At 34.6% G+C, this 18,265-nt stretch overlaps 3 protein-coding genes across 9 annotated transcripts; all 3 read right to left on the bottom strand.

The window, feature by feature from the left end:
* Positions 1-1,080, bottom strand: LOC111393837. The gene is made up of 2 exons (XM_023019598.1): positions 965-1,080; positions 1-842 (listed from the first exon to the last, which is right to left on the bottom strand). The coding sequence occupies exons 1-2, from the start codon at positions 1,019-1,021 to the stop codon at positions 246-248; spliced, it is 654 nt and encodes a 217-aa protein (XP_022875366.1). The 5' UTR covers positions 1,022-1,080; the 3' UTR covers positions 1-245.
* A 6,137-nt stretch (positions 1,081-7,217) lies between these two features.
* Positions 7,218-10,899, bottom strand: LOC111396942 (AT-hook motif nuclear-localized protein 6-like). Of its 2 annotated transcripts, XM_023023575.1 has the most exons (6): positions 10,750-10,899; positions 10,081-10,442; positions 9,213-9,280; positions 8,524-8,655; positions 8,232-8,393; positions 7,218-7,791 (listed from the first exon to the last, which is right to left on the bottom strand). In XM_023023575.1, the coding sequence occupies exons 2-6, from the start codon at positions 10,430-10,432 to the stop codon at positions 7,501-7,503; spliced, it is 1,005 nt and encodes a 334-aa protein (XP_022879343.1). In that variant the 5' UTR covers positions 10,433-10,442; positions 10,750-10,899; the 3' UTR covers positions 7,218-7,500. The 2 variants fall into 2 exon arrangements, with proteins under 2 accessions (XP_022879343.1, XP_022879333.1); XM_023023565.1 differs by lacking the exon at positions 10,750-10,899 and having other exon boundaries at positions 10,081-10,575.
* Positions 10,900-12,034: 1,135 nt separating this feature from the next.
* LOC111396909 (65-kDa microtubule-associated protein 3-like) lies at positions 12,035-17,418 on the bottom strand. 6 transcript variants are annotated; one of them, XM_023023547.1, is made up of 13 exons: positions 17,225-17,418; positions 16,339-16,423; positions 15,940-16,146; positions 15,293-15,535; positions 14,999-15,208; positions 14,761-14,916; positions 14,530-14,689; positions 14,288-14,439; positions 14,100-14,187; positions 13,914-13,987; positions 13,740-13,814; positions 13,383-13,644; positions 12,035-12,641 (listed from the first exon to the last, which is right to left on the bottom strand). In XM_023023547.1, exons 2-13 carry the CDS (start codon positions 16,405-16,407, stop codon positions 12,307-12,309), a joined length of 2,031 nt encoding a protein of 676 aa, XP_022879315.1. In that variant the 5' UTR covers positions 16,408-16,423; positions 17,225-17,418; the 3' UTR covers positions 12,035-12,306. The 6 variants fall into 6 exon arrangements, with proteins under 6 accessions (XP_022879315.1, XP_022879285.1, XP_022879301.1 ...); XM_023023517.1 differs by having other exon boundaries at positions 12,112-12,764; XM_023023533.1 differs by having other exon boundaries at positions 12,112-12,764; positions 15,940-16,108.
* Positions 17,419-18,265: the final 847 nt, after the last annotated feature.

Here is an 18,265-nt window from a genome sequence, read left to right as displayed (position 1 = left end):
TGCTATTTTCAGAAATTGTCATCAAAACAAGTGGATCATGTTCTAATTATGCCAATAACTTATAATATGTATCTAACCATGACAGAAAATCACCAAAACTTGATTAATGTACAAGGTAATTCTTGCATAAAATGGAACTTCTATATTGTAGATTGCATATTTACACTTGATAGACCTACGGAAAGTCCAGACTTTATCCCATCGACTGCAAATTGATCGATGAAGGGCTTAATCCTGGGCAAGATTCAAGCTCCAACGACTCTTCCAGCAGAAGATCTGACCCTGAATACATGCTCTTCACCTGTGCATTTGTCCACCTTAACAATCCAGTTCCCTCTCTTTTTCGAACCAGAACCATTGGCATGCTTTTTAGCTGCTATTCTTATTAATAGCAAGCCTTCTCCTATAGGAAGCAATTCACTACACGAAGGGCTATTCCTCCATGACTCTTTGCAAAATGCATTGTAGCCGAGAACAATTGTATTGTTACATCTCGCGCTTTCTTGAGTCAACCTGATAATTCCCTCGTAATTTTCTAGATTGCAATCAATGGCAACAAAATCTGCTTCTTTGTAATCGTTTATCAGCAGATACTTAACATCTCCAGTTACAAATTCGACGTTATCTGCATTTATGCCCTGAGTCGTCCCGGACAGATAGCCGTCCTGTATGCTGCTAAGAATGCAGATAACGCGCCCACCAGTTTGCTGGGCTGCTGCAGCCAAGGCTAGCGTGGTTGAGTCGGCAGAACCAGCGCACGCCATGACCATGATTTGTGCGTTGTTGCCTGCAGCAAGTGCCGAAATGAACTCGACTCCATTAGGCTCTTTAGCCTTTTCTCCCTGCAAGAAATATCAAATCAAGTGAGTTTAAATATCATGAGAGAAAGTCAATGCAAACTAAGAGCCTTACAACTTAAACTTTTAGACGAGATAGTTTAACCGAACAGATTCTTGAAACTCACCATTCTCATGGTTTTGAGATAGGCCTTAGTGGCATTTTCAGCTGACCAGCAAGCCATTTTTCTGTATTTATTTCCTTCTTGATTTTCTGTTAAATCTTGAGAGATTAATGGACTAATTTTCAATCTTTTGAATGAATGTGATATGCCTTGTTTAGGAATATACTGTATATATAGAGAAAGGAATAGAACGTGCTAGTTGCACGTGGAACTGTGTCTATACAACTGGCTAAACTTAAAATTTGATTGAAGGCAACCTTGAAATGAATAATATTGTATGTACTATAAACCAACCAACATGGAAATCCCTTTGTTAATATTTCTAAGTACTGTAAATGCATAGGAAACCACATGTTGCAAGTTGCCTGTTGTTATAGCCTACGTTTGAGAATAATTTGAAAATGGTTTAATTTATAAATAAAAAGAAATGAATGATGAATAAGTGAATAGTACTTATAAGTCCATTATTATAATTTATAATTGAAAATGAAGTTTAATTATTTATATAAATAATTTATAAATTTTGCTAAATGGAGGCTTGATTTTTATTTTTATTTTTAATCAAGAAGGGGGTTTTCAAAGGTAAACATGGAGAGTTCCATCAATAAATATCAAAGTATGTCTAAATTTTTTGAAAAATAGAAGAGGTAGAGACGAAAATTTAGGGTGTGTTCTCTTTGTCGTTTTCGAGCCGTTTTCTATTTTCGATTTTTCAAAACAGAGAAAACACGTTCTCTTTCCTGTTTTTGAAAACGAATTTTTGAAAACAAAAAAAAATTTGTGAAGAAAACACAAAATGATGTTTTTGTCGTTTTGAGCGTTTTCAGTACAAAGCTCGAAAAAATTGAAAATACGGGAAATGGTTCCAAAATTGCAAAAAGAACGCATTTTCAGCAATTTCAAAACAAGCACTCAAAACACAGCCCAAAATAAATTCAAAACTCAAAACTACAAAACTGAAATACGAAGAGAACAGTCCCTTAGTTATTATGAGAACGTCAAGATCAAAAATGGCAAGTTGACAATACAAGGGCTTGGTCAAATTAATGTGATTTTGTACTCTAACAAGAGCAATTATATATGTGTTGCGTCACCCTTCAAAGAATAATGTTATTTATTCCTTGTGGTCAAATTAATGATATTTACATTGGGTCCTAAGTGACATTATTCCAATACCAAAGATTGGGTGAGTTGGAAATTCTCACTTGTGCAACCATCATGACATGGCCTCCCACAAATGGAATGACAAACACCATGTGTCAAAGGCAACTCACATAAGTGCAAAGCCACTAACTCAAGAGTTTAGGACCCAATTAGTTATATATAGAAGGCTAAGTAATATAGTTTACGAGCATTCGACTAACATAGAACTTCTCAAAATCCCTACGTTTTTCAACTTCGATTCATGACTTAAACTTTGGAGTACCTACACTTTAGCGATCCCGCACTAATTCTAACTCTACTAGTTTTGTAAAGAATTGTGGAGACCGTTAAATTTCCTTAAATACCAATCATATATAGCATGTCTGGTAAGACTTACTAGAAAAAGATCAAGACAAGATATTCCTTCTTTAACCAATTGAGTCGAAAGTACCAACTGTGCTCTAAAGTCACTGACCCTTTGAAGGATTAGAGAGGACATTCAATTCTAAGCTAACAGTAATTAATCAATAAGTGAGGTTAATTACTTTGATGTTATTAAAGTACATGTACTGAATGTACCTCCAAACATTAGCAAGCTTCTAGGAGATTTCATTAATTATTGTTTAGAAATATTTATTTTAATCTGAACAATCTAACTCTGAGCTGTGATGCTCCATTTCAGAGGGACAGTTGAAAATGTACAATTAGACAAATCAGAAATGTTTAATGATTAATTTAACTCCAATAAGGAATCATTAAGTAAACCAAGCAATTCCATGTTAGATCTGGAAGTAATATAAACAATCTCATTACAAGAACTATGTGCTAATACAAGGTTGTTTCTGGTGTTTGGGGGCACCTGTTTAGGGATTGATTGATTGAATTAAGGATTATACCCTTTGTACAGATTTTTGGTGCCCACCCTTTTTGACAGATCAGTGCTGGCGGTTTTTGATTGGTGCAAAAACTGTGTTGTTTTTCAAACATGGCATTCTGTCGAGTATGGTGTAGAATTTTACTGTACAAGGAGTATGGTCCTTGAATTAATGCTAGAGTTTACATGGCTTTTAGGGATCATTCTAAGATTGAGAATCGCGCTTACAACCCAAAATATCGACTCCATTGATCCCAAAAATATCCGGCTTGCAACAAAAATCGGCTGGTTCGTGCTAAAATTTTGTTTCGAGTTCAACAGTTTAACCCTTCACACTTTACCTTCTTGTATACATACCCCAACGTGACCTGTTAAACATTGGTATAATTAAATCGATCTTAATAAATGATGAACAAGTTGCAATTTGAATAAAAATGGATTGGTTTTTAAATTAAGATGCTAAAAGAATTCTTTACTGCCTTTGCAGGGTTTATACAGTGAGGCTGGCCGGCAGAGTCTGAAGAAACAGAAGGGTCTTTGCTTTCCACTTCTCCCGGACAGGCTTACACAGAGATTTAGATCCGATCAAAGTGTTTCCTTCTCAAAACACATGACACATCAGTAACAGAAAAACAAGCTTCTTAAATTTTTTGTTTCTTGGTCTTTTTTCGGATTATACTAAGTCCCACATGTCTGATTCTGCTTAATTGCTCATTCAATATTTGTATTGTCACCTCTACCCCCAACCTATGTGCATGCACTCACGTTGTCCTGGATCAGGCCAATCCAACCATTTTTATTTTTTTTTTCTATTTTTAGTTTTTGTGGATTTGGTGATAATTGAATTCTGGAATCTGGGTTATGATTCCTTCTTGTAGCGTTGGATTATATCGTTTAAAATTTTATCTTACAAGTTCTTTACTATTATAAGAAAGCACTTGAGAAATTTAACGACGCACGGTTTCAACACTTCACAAAAGAGTCATGGACGCATTCCACCAAAGGCCATATATGTTTCATAGAACTTTACGAGGTTAGTTATTATCTATTAAACGTAGTGGTTGCGAATGTTTTTCTATAACTTCACAAATGTGCCAATTTGAGCCATTGCATTCCATTAGTTCAGGAGTAATCACACTAGCCGATTAGTAAATCCTCCGTTAATTATCGTTAGAGAAGAGTTGCATTAGTTTATTCAAAATTAGTATTCATATTCAGTTCGCGAAGTTCTGACTTGTGCACATTTTTCGTAAATGAGTGACGACACATCATCTTAAAGCTTAAATTCTTAGAGAGGAAGAGTTCTATTTGCTTATTGATGTAAACCCATTTATTTTTAAAAAAACTCTAAGTTCCTTTTCATTGTAGTCTTCAAAGGGAGCAAGTTTTCATGGATCAGATCCTGGCCATGCTTAAACTTGACTGATATACAGAATTATTCATTCATCTTGCCATATAGATTAACTGATCCCAAGAGGAATGGGCATGCACAGTATATAAAATTTTCTTGTTTTTATTCAGGGCCCATTTTGAGTTCATCTCATGTAGACACAACTTTTCCCCATACCTCAATTTTTCACATGGCTCAGTTACCTGTAAGCATCTTGATTCTTAAATGAGCAAACTCAACAATGGAGCCATGCCATATGATTGAGAACCATAGGCAAAAATCATAGGTAAATTAATAATCGGCAAGCTCGGCTTGACTAAGTGCATGTTTGGAACTTGTTCATAACTTATAAATATAAATAGGTTATATCTACATTTTATCGTATATTTCATGGAACCACAAATACTATCCACCACTCATTTTTATATATTTATAATTTAAACGGATTATAGTCACTTCTCAAACATGACCTTCACGTCACTAGTAGAAGTTTTGCATAGCAAGTAGAACTTTTGAATGAGGTATTAAGCCCCTGTTTGACAATCTTTAAAAATTTAAATTGTTTGCTATAGTATCATTTTCCACTATACATTCATACAATTAATTATTGTACACACAAATTAATAAAGTTTTCTTACTTTTTAACCACACACTCTCCAAAAATACTATTCAAGACTCTTTAATTTTCAAATGAAGAGAGTCAAACAGGCTCTAAATAAGGATTTGATTGATTGATTTTTTATCGAGATGACATCTAGGGAATTCAAATGTGTCAATATTTAAAAAAAAAAAAAAGGGTTGAACCTCAACCTTCAAGGCCCCATCGCCACGCCCTTAAAGCTTTTGTGAGAGAGGTAAATCGCGGGATGTGTCCCAGCAGGCCAAGGAACAAGAGCTGCTTGTACACTGCGCCTACAAGGAGTCCAATTCCATGTCTCAAAAATCGAACCCCCACACTGTGGCTGCCAGCAAGGCGTGAGATAACCTCATTCCTTTTCTTTGCACCACTGGACTATGCCCCGAGGGCAAAATGCGTCAATGTTTGTTATATCTAATAGTACTTAAGAATTGTGAAAGAGCCTATGGGCTCGATCATTTTTCTAATTTTAATTAAATAATTATATAAATATTTCTAAGATAATATGAGAGACACCTCCCACCTACTTTACATAATAGTGATAGAGAAATGATAAAAATAGTTTAGGTTCAAGGGTAAACTAGGTAATAAACAATTCTAATAGTAATTGAGATGAATACCTAACTGTAAACTTCTTTAGTTCAGTGATAGTGTATCACTGAAATTTAAGTTTGCAGTGGTTATTCAGATGGAAATTCTATTGAAGAATTATCAAAATTAAGCACTTTTTTTGGAAAACTCAAAATAATTCATTGATATATAAGCAAGATTGTGTCACGTGGAAGAGGTAAAAGTAGCAGATAAAGGTTTGTGTAGAAGAGTGATCGTTCCTACTCTATAAGGAAGTTTTAGCATTCCTTGTTCATTACTACCCAAACAGTGTACAACTTTCACAAGGCATCTCAGTATTTGTCAAATTTTGTAAGCCATTTTGCTTGTCATCATGTTAGTTTCCACATTTGAATTGATCTACCTGGCAGCCTCTAATTCTCATGCTGTTTTCTGTTTCTGCATTCTAATCATAGTCATTCTAGTTGTTAGAAATTCCAAGTAACTTCACAGTACAATGAAGACAAACCTGATCCTTGTCACAGTTTTGCCCTGTGAAAACAAAGATTTCACAAACATGGAAAATAATTATTCTTCATGTGGGAAGGCGAAGAAATTAGCTGAAGCCGATGAAGTTGAAGCATCATTTGTCGATATAACAACTGTCGACGATGAAGAAAGAAGTCAGGTTGACCAAGAAGTGGAAGATGCTGAAATTGAAGCATAATCTGTCAGTATAACAACGATCGACAATGAATAAAGAAGTCGGGATGAAAAAGAAGATGACAATGATGAATTAAGAAGAAGAGTTGAAGAATTCATTAATAAAACAAATAGAGGATGGAGTGTTGAAAAGTTGAAAACATATTCTTTAGTTCAGTGATAGTATATCACTAAAATTTAAGTCCGCAGTGGTTATTCAGATGGAAATTCTATTGAAGAATTATCAAAATTAAGCACTTATTTTGGAAAACTGAAAACAATTCATTGATATATTAGAAGGATTGCGTCACGTGGAAGAGATAAAAGTAGTAGAAAAAGGTGTGTAGAAGGGTGATCGTTCCTACTCTATAAGGAAGTTTTAGCATTCCTTGTTCATTTAGCCTTGATTGGTAATTATTCTTTCAAAAGTCATATTTTTTCATATTCATTTTCAATCATGCATTCTCACTAAATTTAAAATTTTTTCTTACTTTTTAATCACACATTCTCTAAAAATTTACTATTGTAGAACTTCTTTCCAAAAAAATTATGTCAAAGGGATGCTTGGTAGAGCCAACTGTATAATACTAGATAACATTAAAGAATAAAATAAAAACAAAAAATCTTATCTTATATTGTCTAAACACGTTCCATTTTTTATATGTGTTAGTGTTTTGGTTTGCAGACTTCCCTTTTTAATCTTTGATTAAAGGAAGTCTTTTTTATTTTTTATTTTTTTATTTTTTTGTGTGGGATGATCTCACTTTCTTAGCTCCTGAAACAACTTTATTCTAGATTATTTGTGCAGGTCTTTGCTTATTTTGTAATTAAATTAGTGGGAAGCTGTTAGTGATTAGTGGAAAAAAATTGCAACAAAAGTAAGCAGTAGGTAGAAAAGACAATCACTTTTTTCTGTAAACTTCATGAAAGTGAGAAAATGAGCAAAAAAGGACAAAACAAAGTTGAAAATGACACTTAATTCCAGTTTCATGCATTTAAAGTTCTACATCCAAGTTACACAACACGGATAGAGTATGGCGAGTATCTTAGAACAATCATACCAGTACAAAGTCCTAACCTAGTGCCTAAAGGGGAAAAATGAAAAAAAGAAAAACCTTGAGTCGACCTGCATGGTAACATACAACCAATCAACATCTAATGGGGGTCAGAGATAAGTAAGCCTAAAACTTCGATACCTGATACAAACAGCTAAAATACAAACAAGACGAGCACAAATGACACTATCAGCAAGTAATTTCATGGCTATGCTCCCTAGAATCTTCTCCTTGAAGTGAGGCGTTGTTTTCTGGGTCAGTGCCCTTTGAGCCATGCATCGAGTTCATAGAAGTCGAGTTATCTCCATGGAAGGAAGCCGAGGAGGTCAAATTTGGCTTTGGTACATTGTAGGCTCCTTCGTATCTTTCTTCAGAAATAGGATTAGCAGGACTTTGGGTAAAAGCTATTGTGTGTTCAAATTTTGGTTTCTTGGGCTTTTGCTCTTGCTGATGGCCCGGAATAAAGCTACCTAGCACAACCTGTAAAATGTACACGAGTAGTAATAAGATTTGGGATTCCATCTTAAATTGTCTGTTAGTTTAACCAACAATGTCGACCTTATTAAGTAGAGTAGCCCAAATTCTTATAAATTTGTCTATGTTTTCATCTTTATTCGATGTGAACTTTTATCTCTTAACATGCTCTCGCAAGATAGTGATTCATTTGAGTAGACCAATCTTGAAATCTTGGTGCTCTTTTTTTTTTCCTTAATTGGATTGAATTGCTAGTTAATGGCCTCTAATAACTTATTAAGACTTAGGATTCTATCATAAAATGTCAACCTTATTAAAAGGAGTAGTCAAAATCCTTATAAGTTGGTCTATATTTTCATCTTTATTCGACGTGAGATTTTATACCTTAATAGTCAGTGTTAAAAAGAGTAGCATTTTATTTCCATCATTTAAAACAATTTTCGCACCTGAACAGGTCCAGCTGCAACTAGCATGCCAGCAACTCCTCCCCCCATAACACGGCCATCCGGCCCAGCTAGAGAGACACTCATCCCACCAGTTCTGCTTTTTGTCAACCCATTATCGGTGAGCATAAACGATCCTGTCAAAGAAAGTATTTCAAAGAGGCCCTGCAGAATTCACACATTTAACACATTTTCTGAAATTTCTATTAGAGGAAATCCATGAAATTTTCAAATAAGTAACTCCCACTTTCTTAGAGATTTATTTATTAATTTAATAGATGCAAAAATCTCTCACCTCATAGGTCAAAGTACCACCCGAAGAATTAGGTTGACGCAGTGTAACATTTGAGATTGCACCATTTGCTACCAGAACGCAAATGGCTCTAGACCCTTGTTGAGAAAAAGATATGATCCTCATTGTAATGTCCTGATAAAAAGAGAGAATTAAGATTCAAAAACATGAACATGAATATTATGAGGCACGATTCAAAACTGCTTGTACCATTACCAGCATGAATTGCACTTCGTCTCAACTTCCTGATATTGCTACTTGTAAAAATGCATTCACTAGAATATTTATGACACGTTTTCTCTAGTGCACAGTATCGAATCATAATTGAATTTTAGAATTTTTCATTTTTTTTCTGTTATTTAAGTTGAAGGGTAAGTAGAGTACATATAGGAGCTCACTATGTAATGGCATTAGAAAATGATGCTCTTGGCTCATGACCATGACACAGAAAATTGCAATGTATATGGAAAAGAAAAATCAATAAAAGAACTTCGAGCAACATTAGTCGCCTTGAAGACTCTATAGGGAAAAAATTATAAATAAATAAAATTTAAGGAGGACACACTTTCAGATACACTCTGGTGCCTTATTCAGTTGAACAGATGTGAAAGAATATTAAATGGAAAATAAGTATTATGTAAATCAAACTGAAAGAAAAAGAAATCGTCAAATTTACTTATCATTAGAAGTACCTCGCCAGCATTAACAGTAATAACATGAGGAATAAAACTTGCACCAACAGAGAATGCCGTCGATCCTCCTACAAATATAGATATATGTCAAGGCAATCAGTTTAATGAATGTAAAAGTTCGTTAAATGCAAGGCATGCTAAATACTCAAGCAATTGCAATGTTTATGACATTTCTACTGATGGTGCACTAATAGAGGAAGTCCGGACAATAAAAAAAATTGATATTTTCAAACTTGAAATTTATAGGAGACGAATTCCAAACCTTGTTCCAACAGAATTATGTGTTCCTTTGCATTACTGGCTTAGGTTAAAATCGGCTTTATATATGGACTTCCTCATCGACAATATTAATCCTATCTCTTCTACGATAGCAAATATTACACCCATCTTTAGCGTCAAAACCACACATTTTAAAACCATTTTGTCATCATTACTCAATGAGCACGTGTTTGGTACGTAGTACTAAATAAGATTCCACATTATAATGAACAACATATTATTTTCTTTTACTTCCAAATTAGTATTTGTCCAATTCTCCCTACCAAATATAGCATCAATTTCATTATCCTATAGTCACCGAGTAAAGACAGATCCTTAATCGAGTAAAATCATCTCAGAATAGATAGATTCCCCGAGTAAACACAAGAGCACCCCATGAAGGGAAACGCAGATCCAGTTTCTGTACAGTTGCCGTAAATTACAAACATAAGATTACCATATCCACATAGATTGCCTACACAACATTCCAAGTTACCATATCCACATAGATTGCCTACACAACATTCCAAGTATAATCTCAATACAACAGTAAATCAAAACAAATCCTGACCACTTACTTAAAATCAATAAAAAAACACCAAATAAGTACCTGGACTTTCGATTTCCAACTTATGCTTCTTCTTGAAATGGTCAACGGGTCGGACTGTTCCTGGTTTCCAAGCTGGGAAATCTCCGGTAAAGGGAAATGAAGCCGATATCGGCATAGGTGACAGCGCCACCACTGAACCATCTGCTGCATACTTCCTTGGCCTTCCCCTCTTCTTCTTCACCTCCTTTTGTGCAGGCGGCACCACCGCGTTGACTGGTGGTGATGGCAGAGGAGCGGTGGCTGATCCACTGAATTGGCCGGAGATTTCAACCACGGGTTCCACCCTGTAGTTCTGTATAGCTTCATCACCTTTCACCGTGACTGCAGAACCATTTAGTCCTTTTTCCTCCATTTCTGTATAACTAGAAAGAAAGAAAAAAATCCGTAAAACCCTCGAAATTTAAAACCTGAACTAATTTCTTAAATCCCGCTACCTCAGAAAATAAAAAATAAAAAAAAAGAAGAAGAAGAAGAAGTGAAAATCAAATTTTTTTCCTCAAACGATCAGACTAACTAAAAAAAGCTTTTAACAAGAAATTATTTAAAATTAAAATTTATAAAAAAAAACCCTTAAAATTATCCATAAACCCAATCTAAATCTCTATAAATCTAGAAAATTAGGAATTAGCTCTAAATATTCAAAGATCTCAGAGTATAACAGGGCTCTACTGTTGGAATTTGCAAACAGTAATTTCTTGAAGTTACAGCTTAACATCTGCATTTACAGGGCATAAGTGAGCTAACGAAAAAAATCAAATTTTAAATCGGAAATTTTTTGGGAGGAGCTGTGAAATTAGGGTTTTTGCTAGAAAAAGTTAAAGAAGGAAAATAAAGTAGAAAAAATTCAGAAATTCAAAATAAAATGAACCCAATAAATTAAATATATATTAAATTTAATTCGGTAAGAAGCAATATTTAAATTGCAAAATTCAAAGTATTAATTATGGTTAAATAATGGTGTCAGGTCCGTCTTGGAAAATTAATAAATGATATTTAAAAAATTGGCAAATTTAATAAAAAAGAAAAAGTGATATTTGCCATTTGGAAAAAGATAATTCTTTTTAATTTTAAAATGCAACTTAATTTTTAATTTTAAAGCTGTAAAGTTAACGTTGGAGGCATGCCTATTTTTTCAACTTCTGACCTGGTCTTTGTCTTTTCGGATGAAATTAAAGTTGACCGAGTAAATTCAGATGCCCTTTAATTTACTTATTATTACGGTTTTGCCATTTTGTGTACTTTAATAAACAAGACAGATTGCTAGGGTTTTTGTAAGCAATTGCCGCTTATGCCTCCTATTAGGAAGCCTAAAACGGAAGTAAATTAATTTCTTATTAAAAAAAAAAAATTTTGAAGAGAGAGAGAGAGAGAGAAATGAACATGTTGCGATTATTAAATATCTAGTTACTTTCAATGATTTGCTTGGCTCAACTTCTTGTTTTTATAGAAATTTGTATGAATGTGAATTGATTGAGTAAAGGCTGAAATCAACAAAATTCGGAAATCGACTAGAGTGACAAAACGAGCTCACGGCCTCAATTTTTGTTGGATTCATCAACCATGATTTCTATATTAGTTGGTTTGTTAATGAAATAACGTTATACAAGAATCAAGTAATTTATATAAACAAAAACTTAATGTAAAACACATGCTTCTTCATTGTCTTATTTAATACAATTTACGAATAAGTGTTGTGTAACAAAGAATACCATCTAAACTCTCGATAAAAAGTGCAAAATAGATCCACAAAGATAATGCAATCATATTTTTCTTAGGAATGGTGATCTTATATTGCTTTTTTAAGAGTAGATCAATCAATATTAGAGTAGACAAAAATCTGAAGTTTTTTGCAGATTTTCATGTTTGGATAAGCTCAAAAAAGTAACTTTTTAAAACATTAAAAAACATCTTCAAACGTAGAAACAAAATGTTACTTTAAAGTAACTGTACTTACTTTTTTAAGCTTAGCCAAATATGATATACCAAAGAACTTGGTGACTAGTATTACAGCCTGAACTTAAACAACAATAATGGAATTTTAACTTAACTTTTCCCTTGCAAACTTTTTTCCATTTAAGACCTAACAAAAGTTGAATTTGTACAACAGCAATTTGAGAAAACCTCCCATTACATAAGAGATTTCAAGTGTTCATGGACTATTTACACAATAAATAAGTCATTTAAATTGGCTTATAAATGAATGTGTAAAGAATGCAGTTATACTTTCTATGACACCTGTAATGAATTCTCCATGGACAGTTCAAATCCAGCTCTCCTCTCCTCGAAGGAGTATTCGATCTTTTCAGCATCTTCAATTGGCTTGTCAGCACGTGGAAGAGATGCAGGAGGAGCCAGCGTCATGGCCGTCTGCATTGAAACTAATACTGTTGAAGAAGGTGTAGAAGGACGAGTTCTGGGATTTCGATTCTCTTCCTCCGTGGCAGAAATTATCTTGGTAGGAGTAGTAAACCGTGTATTGATATTTGGAAGTGTCTTGTGAAATGTCTCGATATTTTTTTCATTCTGATCTTCCAAATTAGTCGCATTCGGCTTTGATGTATCTGTAAAAGAAGATATGGAAGTGAACGGCTTTCTTATCTTAAGCAATTCTGTTTCACAGGTATTAATTATATTGAGAGAATGCTGTTTCGCTGGGATGCTTGATGTCTCCAAACCTATCCTCCCTGAAAAGTCCAGTGATAAAAACTAAATATAAGGGCAAATGGGATACATATCTAAAACTCAAATTACGTCGATCAGCTATGTTAGGGATAAGCAGAAATCATTATTCGACATTAATCATGCCTTTCATACCTACGATAACTACGTGAATCATTGTTCCAACTCAGTAAAAGAAAACATGGAAATGATATTTTACCTCAAAGATTAAGAAGACAAGAGCATGCCTTCAAAGAAGACTTGGAAATAATATTTTACCTCAAAGATTAAGAAGACAAGAGCATGCCTTCAAAGAAGACTTGGAAATAATATTTTACCTCAAAGATTAAGAAGACAAGAGCATGCCTTCAAAGAAGACTTGGAAATAATATTTTACCTCAAAGATTAAGAAGACGAGAAAGTTTGGCTAAGCTTAAGTCAAACTTACTTTTACTTGGATAGGTTACTTCTTTCTTTATTATAAGTTGAAAAAGGTAATTGCTTTGACATTAAGCTAGAGGGGTTACTTTCGAAACAAGAAACTTGCTTATTTTGTAAGTTCTAACTATGACCAACAAAATTTTTACTTTTAACTTTACTTCTCTATTCATACATAAACTTAGAGGTAAATTTATTGAGCTTACCTTCGTCCCTGAGATGGTCCGGATTCACTGGTTCATTTTTCTTCCTATTGCGTGGGGTATTAGGAGTGGCTTTTGCAGAAGGAAGTAAATCAGGCTTAGGAGTCTGTGCCATAGCTCCATTGAATGAAAGACTTCTATTGCTTGCACCACCGCACGACAAACCTGGTCCTTTCTTCGCAATTTGGTTCTTCATAGGGCTCGGTTTTGAACCATAAAGAACCTCCTGCTCCGCTAGTAACTGTCCCTGAAGTTTCTTTTGGTCCTAATATTAAGTAACAAAGAAAGAAAGAAAGAGAAGTCATTATTGCAAAGTAAGTTTAAGTATCACCATAAAAACAAGATAGAAGAGATATATACCCTCTGCCTTTTGCGCTCTACCTCCTTTTCTTGCCGTAATGTAGTATACTCTTCAAGCTTAGAAAGAAGACATGTCTATACACAGCAGACAAAGACGATAAGGGAAAAAATTTCTTAAGAAATGACATGACCTGAATGAACTCATATTTGCAGATTTAACAGGGTAACACTTACTCCATCATAAGTAAAAACCGCTCGTCTCTCATTTTGCCATGCTATGGTTTTTGTAGCCAAGGCATCCACCATTGCTATTACATCATAATTAATAAAATAAGACATCATTATCTAAATTGAATAATGCACGTGCCTGGAGGTTCTTACTAAAAGTACGAGGTTTCTGACAGGGTATGCAAATTATACCTGGAAGCTTACTGACTAATACACGAGCTTTTTCAGCACGTTTCAGATTAAGATGAGTACCTCTCCCAGCATTGTAGCGATTTTCGTCCTGCAAGGAAAGTAGGATGTTTTTTGTCTCTTGAGCAATTGCACGTGCCATGTTTGTTACTCAAGATATAATTACAAGCAAGTTGTAGAAAGCACTTAACCCTATCATACTCCTCAAGCCAGTTCTCCTCCTCACATGCAGCTATCCACTTCTCAACCCTTTCAAGGATTTCTTTCCTGCTAAAGGCTTCCTCTTTAACTTCAGCTATTTGAAGCTCAATTTGTTCCAGCAGACAAGCGGCATCAACAGCCCCTTTATTAATGAAAGAATAGGGACGAGAATATATATTCAATATTTAAGTGAAAAATATAATAATTATCCTCCACATGTATAAGAAAGTACCTGTATCAATCGCATCAATAGCTGTGTCCCTTGCACTATCTGATTCTGGAATCAAATGCGTTTTCAGGCATATATCTTCAAGCTCTGACTTCTTTTTTAATACAATCTCCTTCATTTTGCTTGTTTTCAACGCTTCCAACCGAGAAACTTCTGCTGCAACCTGGATGATGGTTACATCACTGAGTTCATTTTTATCTATACATAACACAATCCGTATAAACACAATCTTACATAGTCAATATAGTCGACAGAAAGCATGTCGAGTTCTGTTATCTCATCTTCTGAAGCAACTAGATTACAAGTAGCTTTCTGAAATATCTGTTGCTCTTCGATTGGCGTTTCCATCAAGTTCCATAGCTCCAATAATGAAGCCGCAAGATCTTGTAGCTGCCAATATTGAGTAGTCAATGAAACAATCTAACTGAAATGATGGTGATTTTTAAGTGACAGAAGCCTTTAAATTACATACCTGCCGCATCCTCTGTAATTTGAGTTCTCGCAGTCTTTGTATAGCAACTTCCAACTGCTCTATGGTATAACTGCTGATATCTTTTGAACCTTCTGTTTCCCCTAAACTGGGGTGAACCTCAATGACAATTTGCTTAAAATCCAAACCGAGCACCGAGCAGAGTGAATTCAAAGAAGTCATGCAATCAAGAACCTGCTTCAGACGGTCGCTCTTCCAGCAAAGAAAAATAAATGAAATTATGTCAAAATAAGGATCATTAGAATGGATGATACATCCTATTATGAAGAGAAAAACCTTTTCCTTGTGAAGTGACTGCAGCTCTCCGAGCAATTCTTCCAACTTTCTTAAAGACAAATCAGTTTCATCCACTTCGGTGTCTGTTGATGTATTCTCTGCTGACCCATAAATTTCACTCTTATGGTCTTGTATCTGCTGTAAGATTTCCGTAAATTGATTTTTTCTATCGCATTTCCTCTTCCTCAAATCCTCTATCTGTGGAAGAATGGCATCAAGTTCTGCCTTCAAGCTTCCAAGATTCTGATCAGACAGCCCCATGAAACACCATTTACAACGTTACCAAATATTCCACATCAAAATTTCATTTTTTTTTTCTTGGTAGCCAATCTTATGAAATTGTTACAACAAAAATGATATGGCAAAAAACATGCTTGAATTATGTCAGTCTTTGAATTCATATTTCAGTTAAGCCATGTTTTCTAACAACACCATTAAAAGTTAACATTTTTTTTCCTCTTTTTTGGAGTAAATATGTTTCGTGGTGGTGCAGGATTTAGACATTATATTCAGGTTTAAACGGCCATAGTGGAGAGGTTAACGAAAGTTGTGCGTGAATGTAAGATTATCGTGTTGGCACCTTCCATGGTGACATGAGCACAAGGTAACTATTCCAGAATCATTTAGACATAATTATTCGTTCTGACCTGCCTAATATGTAAAGGCCTTTCTCCCATGGCGGAGCATATGGCAGCAAGCTCTGCTTCGGCATCAGCAATTGACTGCTTTAGCTGAGCTCTACAAGTGTTTGCCCAGTCTACTTTTCTTCTGTATATCTCTAAACAATCTTGTTCTACCTCGATCAATACTCTGTCCCTAACAGCATCAGATTCCCCTATCTCATCCCATATTGTCTGATAGTTTTACCAACAAAGCTTACATATAAATAATTACAGCATGATGAAAGCAAGACTAAGATTGCCATTGAGACGAGGACATAAAATTCACAATTTCAATCAATGTATTATATATATATAATGGGAAAATGAACGAAAAAAATCAAGTCTATCTAAGGCAACTTATGATTAAAATTTTTTATAAAAAACCTGCAATTCGTGTAAAAGAGATCCACACGCGGTTTCCATTTGCAAAAAGGGAGATTGACCATTAGACATTTTAAAGCACCTTCACCTGCACACAGAAGCCATCGTTTTAAGATTTCAAGCACAAATTTTGTTAACATATACTCTCACAATGACATTAGAAAAGTCAACTAACTTCAATCCAGTTAACAGCCAAGGGAATACTTAACTCCTGCGTGTAAACTGTAAAATATACCAAGAATGCACAACTCTCCATACAAAATGATGACATTAGATTTTAGTTTTTCCCACTATAGGAACTCACAGAATGCTTAAATTAAAACAAAACTTTTCATGATTTTCCCAATCAACCAAATATAAGAATTCTAAAAAGGGCATACCCAGCTCTTAAAATTCAGATCAGAAGACCAAAAACTTGCTTTTGTCAGTACATTTGGGAAAAACGAAAATTTGCAATCATTTACTTAAAACTCTCAACTTCAGCAAACACAAACACAAATACAAATAATTCATTTCTTTATGCACCCATTTCCTGTGCAATGGAACAATATTACAGCTATTCATATTTTCCCATATCGGAAGCACATCAATAGATTTTTTTACTTACAAATAATGTAGCCTATGTATTTGTGATTTTACCAATGGACAAAATATAATATAGCTAATCCTGCTCAATTCAACCAAATCCCTAAGAATCAAATTGATAAATATTAGATAATGAATTGATCAACCCAAAAATTGCACAATTTTTTTACTTAAAAACAAAACAAATTTATAGTTCTTCAATTTTGCAACCCCATTTTCGGAAAACATTTGTATATTTTAAGATACTAACTCAAACAATCGAGAAAAAAAACAACATATAATAAACATAGAACTGCCAACGTACCCGAAAATCAAAATGAAAAGAAAAAGAGGAAAACTTCTTTGTCTCAATTCGGAAGCGCAGTGAGAAATTTTGCAGGATTGAATTTGAGAAATTAAAGATTCGCAAATTGCTATTGTGAAGGAGGATAAAGTTGTGGATAGGAGAGAAAATAGAGAGAAGAAAGTATAAAATTCGACCGTTGAAGACCCGATTTTGCCGGATTCATCAATTATGCTTTAAATTTTCTGGCTGTGACATGATAAAATAAAATTACGAAAACTTTTAGCTTCCTAAAGTTTTTTTTTTTTTTTTTGATATCAAGGTATCCCAACTTACACCATATTAAATCCTGAACCTTCAAGACCCATGCCCCTAGAACTTTGGAGGGAGTAAATCGCGAGTTATTGTTGTTTCTAGAGTTTGAATTCACTCCTTCGAAAACAATCGGACAGAATTACCTGAATGCAGGAATTGATCAACAGGATCAGAAATTGTAATTCGAGCCCACCGACTTCACGATGTGTCCTTAAAACGAATTTGCTGCCTTCAATGGTGCTAAAGGCGTCCAGCAATCGTTTCCCAGGATAGAACGAATTTTTCGTCTCCTACGGAAGCAGCACTGCAGTCTGTAGGAGTTCCAACAAACTCAACGAAGTGTTTTTGACTTCGAGACAATATCAGAACGAGAGAGAGGGAAATGAGATTCAAAGCACAGAAAGTTTGCAATGAAAATGGTGTAAATTTTCTGGTAGAAAGGCTGGCTATTTATAGACTTGTTCGTGGCCATTCGAACAGTCATCATCTTTCAGACAAGCCTCAAAAATCCGAACAGACATACTGTTCTTAAAAGTCGTGTCTGTTAAGTCGGTTAACAGTCGACTAACAGTCGACTGTTTGGTCGGTAAACAGTCGAAACAGTCGACTGTTACAAGAAAATAAAACACCCGGAATAAGCCAAAATTTAAATAAATTTTGTACCCAAGAATTTGATTATTTACAATTTGGCCCAAAATTTTAAATAAATTTTGTCCAAAAAATTAATATAGTGTAAAGGTCGACCCG

This window comes from Olea europaea, chromosome 1, assembly GCF_002742605.1.
Source record: "Olea europaea var. sylvestris chromosome 1, O_europaea_v1, whole genome shotgun sequence".
NCBI classification, from domain to species: domain Eukaryota; kingdom Viridiplantae; phylum Streptophyta; class Magnoliopsida; order Lamiales; family Oleaceae; genus Olea; species Olea europaea.
The sequence above is the reverse complement of the archived record's forward strand: the minus strand, read 5'-3'. Positions and strand labels throughout refer to the sequence as shown.